Source organism: Erpetoichthys calabaricus, chromosome 10 (genome assembly GCF_900747795.2).
Source record: "Erpetoichthys calabaricus chromosome 10, fErpCal1.3, whole genome shotgun sequence".
Taxonomy (NCBI): Eukaryota; Metazoa; Chordata; class Cladistia; order Polypteriformes; family Polypteridae; genus Erpetoichthys; species Erpetoichthys calabaricus.
The window spans coordinates 118411074-118431329 of NC_041403.2; the positions used below are offsets into that span (position 1 = coordinate 118411074).

A 20256-nucleotide genomic window follows, 5' to 3' on the forward strand; every position below is an offset into this window, starting at 1 on the left:
TTTAAGAACAGGGCTTGAAGCTCTTTGGCCAATTTTATGGCTTGTTCTTCTGTAGCAACTGACTTTAAACAGTCATCAGCATAGAAGTTATGCAGCACAGTGTTAACTGCTTCCTCTGGAGCTGTGCCTCTTGCATCCTCTGCTGTTCTTCACAAGGCATAACAGGCACAACTGGGTGATGAAGTAGCACCAAAAAGATGCACTGTTATTTTGTATTCCTCTAGTCCATTGTTTAGATTACCTTCAGGCCACCACAGGGAACGAAAAAGATCAGTGTCTTCATCTGGAACTTTCACTTGATAAAACATTGATTTAATATCTGCCATGAGAGCAATTGGCTCCTCTCTGAATCTTGTAAGAACTCCAATGAGGGTATTAGTTAAATCAGGTCTTTTCAGAAACTGTTCATTTAGAGAAAACCCTCTGTAAGTGGCTGTACAGTCAAAAACCACTCTGATTTTATTTTTCTTTGTATGATATACTCCATGGTGGGGAATGTACCACACTCTTTCCCTTTTGAGGGTCAGCTGTTCAGTGAGTACCTTAATGGCATATCCTTTGTCTAAAATGTCTTTCATAAACATTTTGTAATCCTCATGGAATGTTATATACTTTGTAAGTTTCCTTTTGAGTCCAATAATACGTTGTTCTGCAATGCAGTGATTGTTTGGCACTTTAAGTGTCTCATCTTCAAAAGGCAGATTAACTCAATAGTGTCCATCCACTAGTCTGGCAGAATCTGAAGCTATGCACATGAATTTAATGTCCTCCTGTGACATTTCCTCCTTTTCCTCACAGCTGCATTCTGGAAAGTCTATATTGTATTGCTGGAGTAACATTTGTTCTACCTTCGTTATTGTCACATGATTGACTAAATAATTTTGCAGTCTTTCTTTGTCTGACCCCTTTATTAGGTTGTTAACAATCCATCCCAGAACTGTTCTTGCTGCATAAGGTCCTTCACCTTCACTATGCATAATTTGCCATAGCTCCATGACTTTACGAGCATTTGTACCTATTAACAATAATATTAATAATAGAATTGTGAGTACAATATTATTGCTTTGGTCAGCATTTATCTGGGGTAAATGCACGTCTTTTAGATAAGACCATTTCTTTACATCTTCTTGTATAGGGATGTTCTCCTTATACACAGGTATAATGTTCACTGTGTACACTTCTGGTAAATCAAAAAATGTGCTTTCTTCTACCCCCCAGACATGTAACTCCATTGAGTCTGTACACTTCACTAATTTCTGTCTATTTACTGTGTCCCTTTCTTCAGTGCTGATGTAGATGTGAGACTTTCTTCCAGAAAGATTTAACTGCTCTTGCAAACTTTCTGTACAAAATGTAGCTGAGCTGCCAGAGTCTATTAGAGCATATGTTTCTACAAATTTTTCACTCGTTTCAGACTTAACTTGAACTGGAGTCACAGCTAAGACACACTCTTTACCGGCCCCGGTAGCAGTACAAGTCTCTAGTGGTTCCACAGAAATATGGGAAGAAGAAATGTTCTTCTTTTCCGACATGGCGTTCTCCTTTTTAGGAGGTGTGGCTTTATCATCATTATCTATTTCCTTATTCATATGCAGAATGACTGGATGTAAATGAGAGCATATTTGGCGTTTACCCTAAGTTCTTGTCTATAAGCCGCTGCTTATCTAAGGAAAAAAGTTGTGAAAATGAAAAAATAGAATATTGGCTTATACATAAGCCCGGCTTATACAGTAATCCCTCCTCCATCGCGGGGGTTGCGTTCCAGAGCCACCCGCGAAATAAGAAAATCCGCGAAGTAGAAACCATATGTTTATATGGTTATTTTTATATTGTCATGGTTGGGTCACAGATTTGCGCAGAAACACAGGAGGTTGTAGAGAGACAGGAACGTTATTCAAACACTGCAAACAAACATTTGTCTCTTTTTCAAAAGTTTAAACTGTGCTCCATGACAAGACAGAGATGACAGTTCTGTCTCACAATTAAAAGAATGCAAACATATCTTCCTCTTCAAAGGAGTGTGTGTCAGGAGCACAGAATGTCACATAGATAGAGAAAACAATCTCTAGCAAACAAATCAATGGTGCTGTTTGGCTTTTAAGTATGCGAAGCACCGCGGCACAAAGCTGTTGAAGGCGACAGCTCACACCCCCTCCGTCAGGAGCAGGGAGAGAGAGAGAGAGAGAGAGAGACAGAGTTTGTTTTTCAGTCAAAAATCAATACGTGCCCTTCGAGCTTTTAAGTATGCGAAGCACTGTGCATCATGTCTTTTCAGGAATCAGCTTTACAAAAGATAGCAACGTGAAGATAATCTTTCAGCATTTTTAGACGAGCGTCCGTATCGTCTAGGTGTGCGAACAGCCCCCCTGCTCAATCCCCATACGTCAGGATCACAGATAGTCAGCGCAAGAGAGAGAGAAAAGTAAGCAATCTAGCTTCTCAGCCATCTGCCAATAGCGTCCCTTGTATGAAATCAACTGGGCAAACCAACTGAGGAAGCATGTACCAGAAATTAAAAGACCCATTATCCGCAGAAATCCGCGAACCAGCAAAAAATCCGCGATATATATTTAAATATGCTTACATATAAAATCACAATTTAAATGACCGCTACGCGTGCGTGTTGACTCGGCGACGCCCAGAGCAGAAAGAACGCGCTCCGGCCGCTCCAACCGCGCCATGCGGGGAGTGAGAGAGACGCCAATATCTCACACTCTCTCCCCCCTTAAAGAAATTAAATGGGTGCGAGTAAGACCACTGACCTCCGTCCCTTCTATTAGTTATAGGTTATAGTACGTTCGGCTTATCCATGAGTCCGGCTTATCTATGATAAGATTTTATTTTAAAAATTCGTATGATTTTTGGTCTCCGGCTTATACACGAGTCCGGCTTATAGACAAGAACCTAGGGTAATTTTTTCTTCACAGTCTTTACTAAAATGTTCTTGTTTAAGGCACTTAAAGCATAAGCCTTTGGAATTCAAAAAGTCAATTCTACTTTCATAAGTTATTTTCTGAATTGCACTGCATTCATCAAAATTGTATTTTTCATTGCAAAAAAGACAGTGCTTACTGCTTGTACATCCAGCCATCTCCACCTTTTTGACTGAGGTGTCTGCATCCCTTTTTTCGTCAGCAGCAGAAAAGTTTGTAGCAGAACTGCTCGGGATGCCTTTAGAAGGGTACTTCTCTTGATCAGTCCTGTCCTTTTCCTTCTTGAAGGTATGCTTTTGTAGAGCTGAGCCATACACGGGATCCAAAGTAGATGTTTGTTCCTCCAGAAAGTTCACTTTATCGACGAGTCCTGGTCTGCTTTCTTCTTTACTTTCGATCTTTGCAGCTTTATTTTGTTGATCATAAAGCGGTTGTTGAGGAGGTGCTGGTGCTTTATTTTGCTGATCATAAAGCGGTTTTTACACGGAAAGTTACAAATACTTGTATCATGTGGCTTTTAATTTCTCACATTTGGTTTCCGAGGAACATTATAAGTATTTGGTTTATCTGGACCGTGATTGCGTCCTTTAAGAGCTCTAAATTTTGCATTGAATTCTGTGATAGCTGCTTCCAACACCAATTGATTTCTTTTAGCTTTTAACTGTGTTTCTTCAAGTTCTCTTTTGGCTTTCATCTGCATCTCTTCCATATCTAGAGCCTGTTGTCTTTTTTTGTTTCTGTAGTTTAATCAACAGCACAGCATGATCTGCCTCTTGAGATCTGAGGGCACTAACTGAAGTAGCCGTTGAACTTGCACGACTTTTAGTTTTTGCAGAGATTTGGAAGTCCTTAACTGCAGGGGAAATGTCATCTTTCGTTCTGTAATCCCTGAATTGGTTAGCAGAAATGTCAGGTTGCTGGTTGAGGCTTTTATTTTGGCATACTTCCATACCCCAATCCATTGTATTTCCCAAAAATGTACAAAAAGTTTTCATTTTAGCATCAAAATCCTTTTGTATCATTTTCTGTGTATCTTCGTTGCTCTGGATGGATAAAAATTCATCATTTAACCTTTTGTATTCCAATCTCAAGTTGATGAGCTCATTCTTGATAACTGATTCTATTTTTTTACAGTTATATTCCCTTTGTTGTAAATCCTTTACGTACTTCATCAGATTAGATAATTGATCATATCTGTAGTCTATTCCCAACTGAAGGTTGGCTGGTAAATTGAAAAGCCTTCTGTTGTCATGGAGATGGTCCTTTGTGATGTCATATTCAACACGACTTCCACTCACGCCACTCAGACTTCCGTTCTGCGTTTGATATTTCCTCTGGCTTCTGGAATCAGGTGCCATGACGGTCTTATAATGTATTTAAGCTCCTTGATAATTTATACAGTCTCGCAAGGAGCACTAGAAATTTTCAAATGTCCAACTCCGATCAAAGACAAAGATTAAAAGTACCTGTCGAGTCTTTTCAAGTTGTCGTTGTTTTCTTCCGTCCAGTCCGGTTTCAGGCTTAGAACATGCAGGTTTCTTTCTTTTAATCCAAGGCAGTTTTCAAGCTTTCAATCTTAGGCAGGTTTTAAACTTTAGTGTAGCCGCTGAAGTATACGGGAAGTTCAAGCACAGGTAAAACACATGCCAAAAGAAATCTCTCAGTCCAAAAGTTTGTTTTTAAAAAATATTTAGTGAAAATTGAAGGCAAATAATCCACACAAGAATAAAGAAAGAAGTTGTTACACATGTAGAATAAAAGGCAAAAAAAGGTAAAATATTTCTTCTCTAAACTTAGCTTTTCTTGAGAAACTTTAGCTTTTTCTGTACTTAAAAGTTCTTAACTTCTTCTTCTGTAAGCTTTAAACGTACGTCTCAGCACTTACATGTTACTTCACACACTCAAAAGGCACGTGGGCACGTTTTAAAACAATGTGCCCTCTACACCTTACACATGGCAAGGCTGGTCACTAAGTGAGAATAATGTTTAGTCAGAGCTGTTAGAAATGGCTAGGACATACCAATTCAATTCAACTGATGGGAGTTATGGGAACCTCCCATAGATTATGCACTATCATCTAGTAAAATATTTATGAATCTTATGTAACTAGGAAATGGCTCTTACACTAAGAGTAATCTGTAAAAGATGATTATTTAAAATTCTTTACCTACTTGCCCTTTTGTCTTTTCCAGATTTTGTTTTCTTTCATTTAAAACACAGGGCTACTTTCTGTTTTAAACTTACTGGTTTAACTCTCCATTTGAGTCATTCATATAATTTTCATCTAATTATGCAGCTACTTTAATCAAATTTATTAACTTTTCTTGAGAGGAATAAACAAATAAATAATTAGTTGGCAGATACTGAAGTTGCTGTGCATTCTTAAGTATGGGGCTTGAAGACTTCAGTGCAATATTACATTGCTAAAATAATGATTGGCTTTTTTATTTTTTCATGAATTTGCACTTCTGGTTCAGGCTTTTCCCAGTTAATGCTAGGCAGCAAAAGACAGAGGTATGAAAGGTTCAGTAGAATATGCCCCCTTAAAGGTAACCACAGAATTTAAAAAAGAAAGCAGTTAAATACCAGTAATGAATTGACCATAAGACATTACACCAATGGGCTGAGTGGTATCTTGAATACCACTAAGGATGACCGTCTGAGGGCGTTAAATTTGAAAAAGTCACCAGGTTATGTGTGCTCCATTGACTTTGTGAAAAACAGGCCAGCAGTATATTTATTCTTCCTCCCACAGTCCACAGTGTTTGTTGGTGGCCCTAAGTAGTTTGTGTGGATGTGGATGTGTGAGTGAGTGTGGGAGAGACCTTTCCAGATGTTTTTGTTCTTTGCTTCAAATTCTGCTCAAACAATTCTAAATTGGGAAAGGTGTGTTTATAAAATGGATGCATAGATAAACAAGAAAATATAATAAAGAATAGTAAAGAGATTGTTCTTCTGTGCAGCACATTAAAGAGAAACAAAGATTACAACTGTCTCTTATGTATATCATCAATTTTATTTTAGAAATAAAGGCCATTGTTGTAATGAGCTCTTGTAACTTTGTGTTTTCTTACTCTAGCCCAGTTGGCTTTGAGCTTTTAATATGAAATGCACAGTTAGAATAAATGACAATTTGATTTTCACTTAAAAGTACAATCAGAATAGCTATTATCAATGTAATCCAAATACTATCTCTTATAGATGCAGAAGATTATTGGCATACCTGCAATTGATTATACAGTTAAAATATAAATTTTTCTGAATTTTCTTATTTACATTTATGGTCGCGGGTGCTTAAAGCCTATCAAGGCAGACTGATTCACAAGGCACGTATCTGCCAAGGACAGGAAACCATTACAGGGTACAATTAAAACAAACACCTAAACTCACTCATAAAGGACAAATATTGTGTCACCATGCAGCCTATCCTGCATATCTTTGTTATTAGGAGGAAACAAAATAGCACCACAAGAAAACAGCATGGGTGAACATGCAAACTTTACACAGACAGTGTGCCCAGATTGGTATCTAATTCCAGGATTGATGAGGTAGCTTTTGCATCACCAACAAAGTTAATTACAACGTCTACAAAATGAAACATAAAGTTGATTATATTCCTTTTAGTATGTATCAGAAAATGCCTGAATTAACATAAAATACACTCTCCATAAGTTTACAGCTAAATATCTCAGGATGAAACTGGGGATTTAACACAAACGTTTGCAGGCTCCTCATAAAATAAAATGACATATTTTTAGTCAATTAGAATTATTTCTACTTTAAAAATCCTTTTCCATTACCTTGATGTGTATTTTAAATTGTTGACCTAGTGTCCCTATGCACACTTACCTTAACGATTGTAAGAATCCCCTCATTGCTTACAGGGTGAGTCACAATTTTGTAATTGTTGTTTTCATTACCCTGCACAATGCTATATTTGGCTTTCCATGCAGGGGTATTTGGTGTGTCTTTATCTTCAACAACAATCCTCAAGAGGGTTATATTAGATTCCCGTTCCTTTACATTCCCAACATACTGTAAAAATTGAAAAAGATAATTATTTACTGTGGACATGCTTTAAAACACGTGTTAATGCTTTTCTCAGACATAAATACAGTAGCTGGGAAGTTTCTGAAAAAATAATGTTATGAATGTAAGAACAACAATTTTGCAATGTTTGATATGCTGACAGAATCAAGAGTGAAGAAAGTTGGAAAGATAATTTTAAATTTTACTGGATAACTTAATTTCAGCTGTTATCTTATCTCTACAAAATGTGTGCTGTTGCTTGCGATACCTTCTTTGGGTATCAATGGGTTTCCTCTATCATATGGCAAACTCATACATACAACTAACTCACCTCTAGTTAAGGTTTAGAAAAATGCAATAGTTACATATAGATAATACAATAATTAAATCTGAACATTTAGTAGTATCCTCTCATATGTATCTCTCATTTTTTAGGTGTCCTTTCAGGAGGACACGATAATATGAAAGAAAATCTTTCTTTCTCGTGCAAGACAGATTAACTGTTTGAAGTAAAATGGGAAAATGTTGTTCTCCTTCTACATCTCAGCAAAAGACCTCTTGAACAATAAGCAAACCAAGTCAGGAACAGCTTACTAAAACCCATCTTTACCAATCAGGTCATAAACAGTAAGCAGATGCAGATGAATGTTACTTAGACATGTATTGTTAAAAGGAAAGAAAAAGCAAAGCTGGATAGACAGCAAACAGAACTTCTCAGATTAGAATACATATTGTATTGAACAATTGTTTTAATCGCATTTATTAAAATTCTGTGTTTTACTTTCAAAGGTATTGCACTGTAGACAGAGTGAATATATTAATTAAAAGAGTACACAAAACCATGTTTGATTGTATGCCTAGATAACAGTGACCTTGAAGGGGGTGGTTGTTAACCTTGATTAATTTTTTGGGCCACACCTTGCTGATGTGAGGGGACCACAGGAAAACTACAGTGTGAGGGAGAGTATGCATTGCCAAAGACAATACAAACACCAAGTGATCCCACAGCAAAGAGCGAATGCCATTATCAAATTTTAAAAACAAAAACAGAGAGGAGAAAGGAAAAGAGACATATTTAAAAACATTATTCTGGAACCAAATTATTTCCACAGTATGAAATATTTTCAGCTGTGAAGGTAAAATTAAGAAGAAAAAAAAAAAAAATCTAAAAATAAATATATTGCCACACACATGGATGGGAGACAGCTAGAGGGCTTAAATAATAGTAGTACCATGCCAGACCAGAGGGTGGGGAGCTGCACTAACTTTCTCTTTCCATTCTCTGCAGATTATCCTCTGGAAATCTCAGTAGGTACCGCCGCCATTGAAAACGTCACTTTCCGGTACCAGCACCATGGATGTCGTCACTTTCCAGTCCAGATGACATCACTTCCAGTCATGGCCTTTAAAGCCAAACTCAAATCAGTTCTGTTTTGGACATTGTACCATTCACATCTCACAAGAAAATACCCATTTTGCAGCCAGGGATATTATACGGGTGGCTACCCCAAACCTTTGATGTTTCCTGTGTCTTACTTTGACAATATACAAATATTAAAACATATCAGAAGAATTTGCCCTTTTGTCAAGCTGATAAACCATTTTTTTTGTACAAAACTGCCAACTCTGTAATCATATTAAGTTTATTGCTATATATCTAGATAATCTTTCCAAAGCACAAGTGATTCATCAACAACAACATTCTCTTCAGGTATGTAAATGGCTGAAATCCCTTCTATCAGTGTGTGAAAGAAACGGTTTTAAAATGATCTCTCATCAGTATTACTCACTTCTACTGCAAAGTGACAATGAAGTCATTGTCAACAAAATGCAAACACCTGAGAATTAAGCTGAAATGTTTTCACTTGTGTTCTGCTGTATTTAACTCATTTCACGTAAATTTTTTATTGACCAGCACATTTTTGGCCTTTGAATTATGCCTTGGTATGCAAGAAGGGCAAGGAAAGCAAGCATCTTGTCATAATGGACATCAGACCATATCTGCACCATTTAATTTGGTTTCGGTGAGCTGAAGAACTGTCACTATTGTAACAAATATAAGTTGCTCTCCTCTTCTAGACCTTTACATTACAACAACCCATATTCTTTTTGCCCTGCTGCAACTGCTTTTCTCACAACTTCTCTCCTGAGAGGGATGACTGTGTCAAGCGTTAGATGAGTTATCGGAGGGATAACGCAAGTTGGGTCAAGGAGGACTCAATCTGCCTGACTAGAGGCAAGAATGTCTCTTTCAAAAAAAAAAAAAAAAAACAATTATATATTTTAATTTAATTTGCAACCCCTGTAGTTCACTGGGCCCTGGGTGAGCCCATGTGTGATCATATGCCCAGTCATGGAGTAATAAACCTGATCAATCATAAGGACCTTGGGTATACAGATTTCCATGGAAATAACATCATGTTTTGAAGGAAATAAAAATGAATAAGGGAAACCCTTCACATGGCCTATGTTCGGATGAGAAATTATCATGAGACATCAGCATGCTATATTTTTTGTCCTCTCATCTATTGCAGTGTGTTTCATAGTGTGTTTTGTGTCAACTGAAGGACTGAACAGTAGGTCACATTTTTATTAAAAAGATAAAGAAGCACTCAGCCTAGTCCAATGTACCAATTGGCCTCCCATGTAACATTTACTTCAGCTAACCAGGGCAGCAGTGAAGTGTCCATTAACCATCTTCTACCAAACAAAAAAACAGTAACAATAAATGGCAAATCCTTTTGGTATTTTCACATGATTACATCAATTACAAAAAAGATGGACCTTTCTCACAATACAGAGATAGGCTTTGTCAGAGTGAGGACAGCAACATACAAAAAACTGTGTAAAAGTGTTGTTCTAAATGGTGCCTTATGTATATTCCTTTGCATTTACAGTATATACATTGCACATATTACAGTACTATACTCAAATAACCTTCTCTACATTATCACACATGTGTGACTCTCCCTGTGTGGAGAGCGCTTTGAGTACTGAGAAAAGCGCTATATAAATGTAATGAATTATTATTATTATTATTATTATTAGGTGTGAGCTGAGTGAAGCAAGTGGAGGTAATTACCCGCCAGGCCAGGGGGTGGTGGGGTGCATTAAACCTACCTCTGTTATCTCTACTGGCCAAATACGGGAAAACTTGCCTGATTCAACAACACTTCCGGTGCCGGCCTCCAGACTGAAGTCACTTCCGGTTCCGGCTAGATGACATCACTTCCGCCTTTCGGCTTATAAAGCCGCTATCTTTCCTCCACCAGTCAGTTCAATGGAGAACTCGAAGTAATGCATGAGTGGTGTACAAAAACCCTTTTGCAGCCAAGGACAATATATGAGTGAATGCCCCAAACCTTTTTGCGTGTGTCAAGGCTATTCATTTCACAACATATTTAAGGAAAAAATTGCCCTGAAAACTGCTACAGTATAACAATTTAATATATGCATGTTCAGAATCCATACCTACTTTTTTAAATGTACATTATTATCTCTTTCCTCTGCAACTATTGGCAAGAAACAGAATAGATTCAATTCAAGGATCATACAGGTTTATAGAGTATCCATCTGTCAACAGACACCATTATAATTCTGTGCATTTGAGAGATTCATTGAAATGCATACCTTCTTTTTCACAATTTCTGGAGGGTTATTATTGGAGTCCACAAGATTGATGTTGACTGTCGCCGTGGATGAAAGTGAGGGTGTTCCTTGGTCTTCTGCTCGAACAACCACTTGATAAGTTTTGACTTGCTGAAACATACATAATTCCTTGTCAAATTTAATTGTCTGCCAATTTCAAAATCAAAATGATGAAGATTCTAAACCAGTAAAGAGTAATATTACCAGTTTAAAACACTTGTCTACAGAAGTTCCACAATAAAAAACACAATTGAGCATTGCAATTCAAAAATTCAAACTTCAGCAGTTCAGTAACTTTTGCAATGAATACTAATTATATATCATTCTGTCATTCTGTCTTTAGAAGGCATCAAAATTGTGTTTTTAAGTGATAAGGTGATTTTTGTTTACTTCTTTTTCACAAGAATTTTAGAACTTTTTTTTAAAAAATGCAATGCAATGTAAACCTCAATGCGTACTTAATTCTTCTATCAAATGTTTTAGTTATAGACTGAATAAAACTAACAACCTTTTAATTTATGTAGTCTTTTCTTAATCCATCTATAATGAACACTACTCCTAATCCCTTTCAAGTACGGTACACAGTATATATATTTATTTGAAATACAGACAGATTTTGTGACTTGCACAGAGTCACCACTAAACTACTATTAAATTACAATTTAACTATAATGCTTGCTGTATTATTTCTATTCTGTTCTCAAACAGTAACCATGCAAATATCCCTAAGGGAAGAAAGAAATTGGTTCCTTTCCATGAAATGTAATTCTATTTGCTGTTTTATAGGCTGGTCAGTGATTACTACTTTTGTCTGCTTTCTTTGTTATCTTGTAAAGCAATCTGAGCTACACCCTTTGTATGAAAATGTACTAAAGAACATAAATGTTGTTCTTGTTACAAAAAATTATAGCCTGTACAGCACATCCAACTTTATCATGAAGTACAGAAAAATTGTTGTCACTGTTGGTTTTATATCATTTTGAGTTCATCTATTAATAAAAAAATATCATCTAATTGTGATTATTAACTGCACCGAAAAAGTCTGGCGCATTTAACTCTAAAATTACAGGTCTGATTGCAGACATAATCAACATTTTTAATTTAGTTGGAAATACATCTTTACTTTTTTATGAAATGCTGCACTGCTAATCAAGGGATTACCACCAAGAACTAGTGATGACTGACAATCGTAAACATTTCAATCCAGGCTATGCACACCTGATAATCAAGACAGCCTTTCAGTGTCATAATTCCACTTGTAGGATTGACACCAAACACAGCAGTTGTTGAATGTGGAGTCTGAGACACTACAGAATACACGATTTTGGCATTTGGAGTACTATGATCATCAATGTCATCAGCTTCAACCATCACTTCAATGTTACCTGTAAAATTATGAAGATGTAGACATATAAAGGATTAGAAAGGGACTATAGAATATTTTAGGATTACACTATCTAAATAAATCAAGAGGGTGACTCAGGAAATTCAACAATTCCTGTGAGCTTACTCATTGAATCATTCAGTTTTTAACAGTTTCATATGTTGTTTTGATGCATTAATCTACTGTCTTACCCTAAGGCCTATCCCACTGCCTATGATATTGTTTATAAAGTTTGTTTTCTTTTTATTTTTTCCATAATTGTTCAGCAACATACTGGTAATAGATACTGTCAAAGATGCCAAAACGCATTAAACAGCTGATCCTCAATATTTCTTCAGTGACTGCAGAATTTTCAGAATCTGAAATTTTCAAAAATGCACTTCAGATATTTAAAACATGCACATTTGAGACTGAAAAATAATCATATCTGAACTTTTTTTAAGCTTACCAATTGCTTTAAAAGAAATCAAAACCTGTATTAATAATTAAATGGGGAATTGTCAATGTTAAAAAATTAAAACTTAATCAAATAGAAGAAATGTATACAGTATGTTTACTTCTAATTCATACCTTCGGGTGTACTTTCCTTCAGATTTATATTCTGCAATGGTTTCTTGAATTTAGGTGCATTGTCATTCTTATCTTGAACATGCACAATGAATACCAAAGAGTCATCAACGATTTTTCCTGTTCTTCTCTCAGCAGCATCAAACTGCACCTACAAAAGGAAAGTCCATATTTTAATTCATAAAAATCTGTTTAATTATATACTGTTATCTTTTGGCTATAAAAGTATTACAAGAATTCCTCTATAATTTTTATATCTGATATTTTACATTTTCATTTAACCTCTGTATGTTTTAAAATCCAAGCAGGTTTAAGACTTAAACTAAAAGAAAATAAAAATGATAAAAGTGTCAGTACTAAACCTTAACTTAACATAGTGCATAATTTCCTCAAAATTCATTTCTCAGTAGAAAAGAATGTGATGATGTAATAAGTTCATACCCACAGCAAACTTTTTGTAATTGTCATGATAGAAGAGTGTTCTATCATGAGTATTTTTTTTCCAAGTGTCAGAGTTTAAGTCTTTCTTTTGAGGTGAGGAAAGCTATCATTATTTAAGATCAAAATATTAACATTCCTCTTTCTTTCATTTAAATTTAAAGCACAAAACTAATATTTTCTAAATAATTTATTTGCGGCGGCACGGTGGCGCAGTGGGTAGCACTGCTGCCTCGCAGTTGGGAGACCTGGGGACCTGGGTTCGCTTCCTGGGTCCTCCCTGCGTGGAGTTTGCATGTTCTCCCTGTGTCTGCGTGGGTTTCCTCCGGGCGCTCCGGTTTCCTCCCACAGTCCAAAGACATGCAGGTTAGGTGGATTGGTGATTCTAAATTGGGCCTAGTGTATGCTTGGTGTGTGGGTGTGTTTGTGTGTATCCTGCGGTAGGTTGGCACCCTGCCCGGGATTGGTTCCTGTCTTGTGTCCTGTGTTGGCTGGGATTGGCTCCAGCAGACCCCCGTGACCCTGTGTTCGGATTCCACGGGTTGGAAAATGGATGGATAATTTATTTGCTTGGGTACTAGTTTCTCATGAGAGTCTCTCCATTAATGAAATCAATGTTGGAACACACTATATTCATATGCTAGTCATCTTATATATCAATGTGCATAGCAGTCATCCAGCATCATAGAAACCATATTCACAAGGAGACAATACCAAAAAGGCAACACGATGATATAACTAAAATAACTATGAAAACTGTTCTTAATCAAAAATTAGAATTTATAACACATAAAACAGCAAAAAGAAAGTATATGAATAAATTAGCAGTGTCTTCACCGGCAATATTATTTTGTTGTGGCGTGGAAAGGGAGTAGAAACTAAGAAAACAGAACAACCCTAAGAGTAAATTGGAGTTAAAGTCTCTGCCTCTGATATTCACCAAACTAATTCAAGCCCATCTCAGTGGAGATTTTTCTGGCAGGAGATTTAGACAGGTAGAATTTTACATGTCTTTATGGAAGACGATGAATATATATATATATATATATATATATATATATATATATATATATACAGTCATATGAAAAAGTTTACTCTACTTTCAACAAAAAAGATAACAGTGGTATGTCTTTCATTTCCTACGAACATCTGAGTACTGAGGTGTTTTTCGAACAAAGATTTTTAGTGAAGCAGTATTTAGCTGTATAAAATTAAATCAAATGTGAAAAACTGACTGTGCAAAAATTTGGGTCCCCTTGTAATTTTGCTAATTTGAATGTATGTAGCTGCTCAATACTGATTACTTGCAACACCAAATTGGTTGGATTAGCTCGTTAAGCCTTGAACTTCATAGACAGGTGTGTCCAATCATGAGAAAAGGTATTTAAGGTGATCAATTGCAAGTTGTGCTTCCCTTTGACTCTCCTCTGAAGAGTGACAGCATGGGATTCTCAAAACAACTCTCAAAAGATCTGAAAACAAAGATTATTGAGTATCATGGTTTAGGGCAGGCATGCGCAACCTTTCTGCTATTGACGGCCGCACTACAGACTTTTTACTTTAATAACGGCCGCACTACAGACTTTTTACTTTAATAATGGCCGCCAGTAAGTCCAAGTAAACTTAATAATGTTTTATGATTTATGTAAAAATTTACAGATTACACATTAAAACAGAGTATGATATATCTGACAATATTCAATTTACTGGTCTACATATGTAAAAAAATGTCTACGAAACGTCATATAGGACAAAAAACCTTTACAGCAATTGTTTCAGGAAGTTTGGAAAACATCGCCATTAATGGCTTCCTTGCTCTTGCATGTTTGCAGACAGACTTGCAAAGTCAGGGGACTCGCTGGAGACCATTAGCCGTATTCCAGACTCTAGATTGCTGTCTACCAATCGGGTTCGGTACTTGTTTTTCAGATATTTCATTCTGGAAAACGCTGCTTCGCACATATGATGACCGTTTGCTAATGGCGATAGGCAGTGTATGGACTTAGCCACAAGGCCGTACAGGCGTACACTCCCATTTCCTTCTCAGTTCCATATTGGCTAGCCGCTAGTCACGTGACTTCACATGTACTCCTGGGTGTCAGCCCATTTCAACCGAACTTAATATTCAAGTAAGCAAATCGGCTTTCGGCGTCACCATACCGACCCGGCCGACAAAGATTCCGCGGCGTTGAGACCCCTTACTCGCTGGAGTCCAGAGACCCTACACCTGCACGGCCGCCATTACGTACACTTTAATATACACGTCCACGGCCGCCAAAGTCCTTGCCCACGGCCGCATGCGGCCGTACGGCCGCAGGTTGCGCACAGCTGGTTTAGGGGAAGGCTACAAAAAGCTATCTCAGAGGTTTAAACTGTCAGTTTTAACTGTAAGGAATGTAATCAGGAAATGGAAGGCCACAGGCACAGTTGCTGCTAAACCCAGGTCTGGCAGGCCAGAAGCGGCATATGCGCAGGATTGTGAGAATGGTTACAGACAACCCATGGATCACCTCCAAAGACCTGCAAGAACATCTTGCTGCAGATGGTGTATCTGTACATCGTTCTACAATTCAGCGCGATTTGCACAAAGAACATCTCTATGGCAGGGTGATGAGAAAGAAGCCCTTTCTGCACTCACGCCACAGAGTCACTTGTTGTATGCAAATGCTCATTTAGACAAGCCAGATTCATTTTGGAACAAAGTGCTTTGGATTGATTAGACAAAAAGTATAGTTATTTGGTCATAACAAAAAGCGCTTTGCATGGCGGAAGAAAAACACCGCATTCCTAGAAAAACACCTGCTACCTACTGTCAAATTTGGTGGAGGTTCCATCATGCTGTGGGGCTGTGTGGCTAGTTCAGGGACTGGGGCCCTTGTTAAAGTCAAGGGTCAGATGAATTCAACCCAATATCAACAAATTCTTCAGCATAATGTTCAAGCATCAGTCACAAAGTTGAAGTTACGCAGAGGTTGGATATTCCAACAAGACAATGGCCCAAAACACAGTTCGAAATCTACAAAGGCATTCATGCAGAGGGAGAAGTACAATGTTCTGGAATGGCCGTCACAGTCCCCTGACTTGAATATCATCGAAAATCTATGGGATGATTTGAAGCAGGCTGTCCATGTTCGGCAGCCATCAAATTTAACTGAACTGGAGAGATTTTATATGGAAGAATGGTCAAAAATACCTCCATCCAGAATCCAGACACTCATCAAAGGCTATAGGAGGCGTCTAGAGGCCGTTATATTTGCAAAAGGAGGCTCAACTAAGTATTGATGTAATATCTCTGTTGGGGTGCCCAAATTTATGCAACTGTCTTATTTTGTTATGATGAATATTGCATATTTTCTGTTAATCCAATAAACTTAATGTCACTGCTGAAATACTACTGTTTCCATAAGGCATGTCATATATTAAAAGGAAGTTGCTACTTTGAAAGCTCAGCCAATGATAAACAAAGATCCAAAGAATTAAGAGGGGTTCCAAAACTTTTTCATATGACTGTATATTGTGGTGAGCGGTTGGGGACGGTACCCTGCCTGGACGCCTGGAAGGACCGGGAGAGGGACTACGCCTCCTCCGGACCACAAGAGGGCAGCTGCCCTGGTTGGTATGGGGACCACGGGATCAGAGCATGGAAGCTCAACCCTATAGGGGCCCGTGGTCACCGCCAGGGGGCGCCCGGATGCCTATGAAGCCCTGGACGTCAGCACTTTCGCCACACCCGGAGGTGCTGGCAGAATGAAAAACCAGGGACACCTGGAGTGCTTCTGGGTGCTCAACCAGCACTTCCAGCACACCAGAAAGTGCTGGCGGAAGTTCATCAAGGGGCACCAGGAGCATATCCAGGGCAGAATAAAAGGGGCTGCCTCCCTCCATTCATCAGCTGGAGTCGGTTGGAAATGAACAGAGCTCGGAGGAGAGGCGGTGAAGAGAGGCATTATTGGAAGAGGCCTGGACTGAGGGTGGTTGTGCAGGGGCACTGGGTTGTGCGTGGTACACTGAATATTGTAAATATGTATAATAAACGTGTGTGTGGTTTTGAACCATCGGTGTCTGCCTGCCTGTGTCGGGGCTGGCTCCCACAATATATATATATATATTTGACAGTAAACTATGTAACTTTCCATGATTTGCTTCTCGCAACTGAGAGGGCCCCGTGGCGGATGTTTGCAGACTGGCAGACCAACCACATGCGCTACCTGGTAGGTAGGTAACCACCCATACAATCAGATCGAGATTCAGACTATAAATGCTATGAATATACTCATATATGCACAGTGTCTTTATGAAAGAAGATGTTCCACTGTGGCAAACCCTAACCCTAAAACCCTAGAAGGAGATATATGCACAGTTTTTATAGACTCAGCATCATGAAATCAAGGGGCATCTTCATTAAAATATTTCTACATTCTATAGAGTCCAAGTTAAACATATCACATTTTTTCAGGCCTTCTTAGAGTGCATACATGCTTTGTATAACTTGCCTTATATTTCGCATAGCTTCATTTAAGAATGGATTCAGTTCCATTTGTCAAAAATTAGTTAATTTAAATTTATTTTAAAAGCTTTCCAAATTGGAGGATAGTATTAAAATCTTTATGGTTATATGGCAAACTAAGATCATTCAGAGCAATCTGGCATTTCTGATTTGATCATAGGGAACCACCATGGCAATTTAGCTGTTTATAACATTAACATCAAATCAGACTATACTTCCTTAGAAGGCTGGCGTCCTTCAACATCTGCAATAAGATGCTGCAGATGTTCTACCAGACGGTTGTGGCGAGCGCCCTCTTCTACGCGGTGGTGTGCTAAGGAGGCAGCATAAAGAAGAGGAATGCCTCATGCCTGGACAAACTGGTGAGGAAGACAGGCTGTATTGTAGGCATGGAGCTGGACAGTTTGACATCTGTGGCGGAGCGACGGGCACTGAGCAGGCTCCTATCAATAATGGAGAATCCACTGCATCCACTGAACAGTATCATCTCCAGACAGAAGAGCAGCTTCAGCGATAGATAGACTGCTGTCACTGTCCTGCTCCACTGACGGACTGAGGATATCGTTCCTCCTCCACACTATGCTACTCTTCAATTTCCCCGGGGGTGGGGAGGGAGGGGCTGTGGAGGCTAAACGGTAACATTATACAATGTTATTGACTGTTATATGTGCCTCGCACTCTCCACCTTACATTTTTAAACTTGCATTGTGTTTTTATCACTCTTTAATTAATATTGCTTTCATCAGTATGCTGCTGCTGGAGTATGTGAATTCCCCCTTGGGGATTAATAAAGTATCTATCTATCTATCTATCTATCTATCTATCTATCTATCTATCTATCTATCTATCTATCTATCTATCTATCTATCTATCTATCTATCTATCTATCTATCTATCTATCTATCTATCTATCTATCTATCTATCTATCTATCTATCTATCTATCTTTTTGAGTCACAGTTAGAAGTGGGTCAAAGAAGCAGCAATTCTACACAACTTTAGAAATGAAGCAACAAATCAGTCTACATTCCCATCCTCTGTTCTGGTTATGAGCTTTGGTTACTGACCAAAAGAATGGGATTGAGTAGCCAAAATAAGATTACTGTCAAGGTGTCTTGAGCTCATTCTCTATGCTAAGGTGAGGAGTTCAGAAACACAAGAGGAATACCAAGTAGAGTTACTTTTTCTCCAAATTGATAGAAGCCAGTTATGGCATATTGGGCAGAGAGGATCCCTTCGGTACCACCCAGTTAGGTTGTACAAGGCTTGGTCCACTGGGACATACCCCTGGGGTAGATCCATAACAGGCTGGGGGGATTATAGCTCACTACTAGCTTGGAAGAAGCTGTGAATGTCTCAAGAGGAACTGAATTTTGTGGCTGAGCCAAGGGTTGCTTGATCTGTTCAACTAAGTCTATTGTGTCCATCAACCATCACTAGGCTGAGTGGAAGGAAGAGAAAGAACAGTTAACTCAAAATGTGTATAAGTACTTAAAATAGCAACCAGTAAACAAGTGATAGAGTAATTGCAGATGACAGACTTATTAGATTGGTGTGTTCCACAGTTCAGCTTAGAGGCAAGGCAAGAAAATCATGCATGGTAGTTAGATGTGTTCACGGACTTCTCACAGGGGAAGGAAAAAATAGACAGGTGTTGTTATTGAATCAAAAACACCAAAACCTGACAATCATTGAGAAAAAAAGCAAAATCCAGCCATAAGAAAACATGACACTGCAACAAAATAAATGTATTGTTACTTTTATTTAGAAAAAAAATAGTGGAATTACAGCTTTAGGAGACTGAATTTTAATCCTAGTTTTCACTCTTTGTGTGGGGTTGCACTTCCCCCCTATATCTATACAGATTTAGAGATGGATGGATTGATGGATGGATGTCATTTTTCTCACATGCTCATTGCAATATTGTATATCTGCTAGATCAACTGATGGACAAAGATCGTATTTCACTATTATGTCAAATATTGCTACAGTAATTCAACATACAATTCTTAATTATACTGGCTTCATTACATGAACTTACCCGAAAGCTTGGTGTTTTCTCTCGATCAATAGTTTTAAGTGTAAACACTCGGCCATCAGTGTCATTTACACTAAAAATACCAGTGGGATATTCATCAACTCCTGGTCCTCTGATTAAATATTTTAATGTTAAATTAACTGACCTATCATTGAAAAGCTGTAGAAAAAAAATGAATAAATGAGAAATTTATCAGCAAGGAAATTAAATCTATAATCCAAAGATTCTACAGTGATGACACAGGACTGCTGTGTAACAAAAGTATAAGGCGATATCACAATGAAATAATAAAGTCAGACACATGAACATAAAGACTGCATCATGTCTTACTGTTGAAGCATATTTTGGAAATGGCCCAGGATCCTCTTCTTCCACCTCAATAGTCGTCAGAACCCATCTCCTTTTTGTGCGTCTCAATGGGCGTAAGCTCTCAGCATTCACCTGTATATCCTATCAGAAAAAAAAAGTATTTTGGTGGTGGAATCCACTGAAAGAAAAACTTTCCTTTGTAAGTGTGGTTATTTTTTAAAATAAAACACAACATACACCGATCAGCCACAAAATTAAAACAACTTCCCTAATATTGTGTAGCTTCTCATCCTGCCACCAAAACAGCTGTGACCAGTTAAGGCATGGGCTCTAAAAGACCTTGAAGTTGTCCTGTGGTATCTGGCACCAAGATGTTAGCAACATATCCTTTAAGTCCTGAAAGT

General features: G+C 38.0%; 1 protein-coding gene across 1 annotated transcript in view; it reads right to left on the reverse strand.

The window, feature by feature from the left end:
* Positions 1-20256, reverse strand: part of LOC114659361 (cadherin-like protein 26) — a 111473-nt gene that overhangs the window by 61024 nt on the left and 30193 nt on the right. Inside the window, exons 3-8 of the mRNA XM_028811804.2 lie at positions 19874-19993; positions 19547-19702; positions 12565-12712; positions 11829-11995; positions 10593-10721; positions 6783-6968 (exon numbers count right to left, since the gene is read on the reverse strand). Of these exons, the coding sequence (XP_028667637.1) occupies positions 6783-6968; positions 10593-10721; positions 11829-11995; positions 12565-12712; positions 19547-19702; positions 19874-19993 (906 nt within the window). The remainder of the gene's footprint in view (positions 1-6782; positions 6969-10592; positions 10722-11828; positions 11996-12564; positions 12713-19546; positions 19703-19873; positions 19994-20256) is intronic.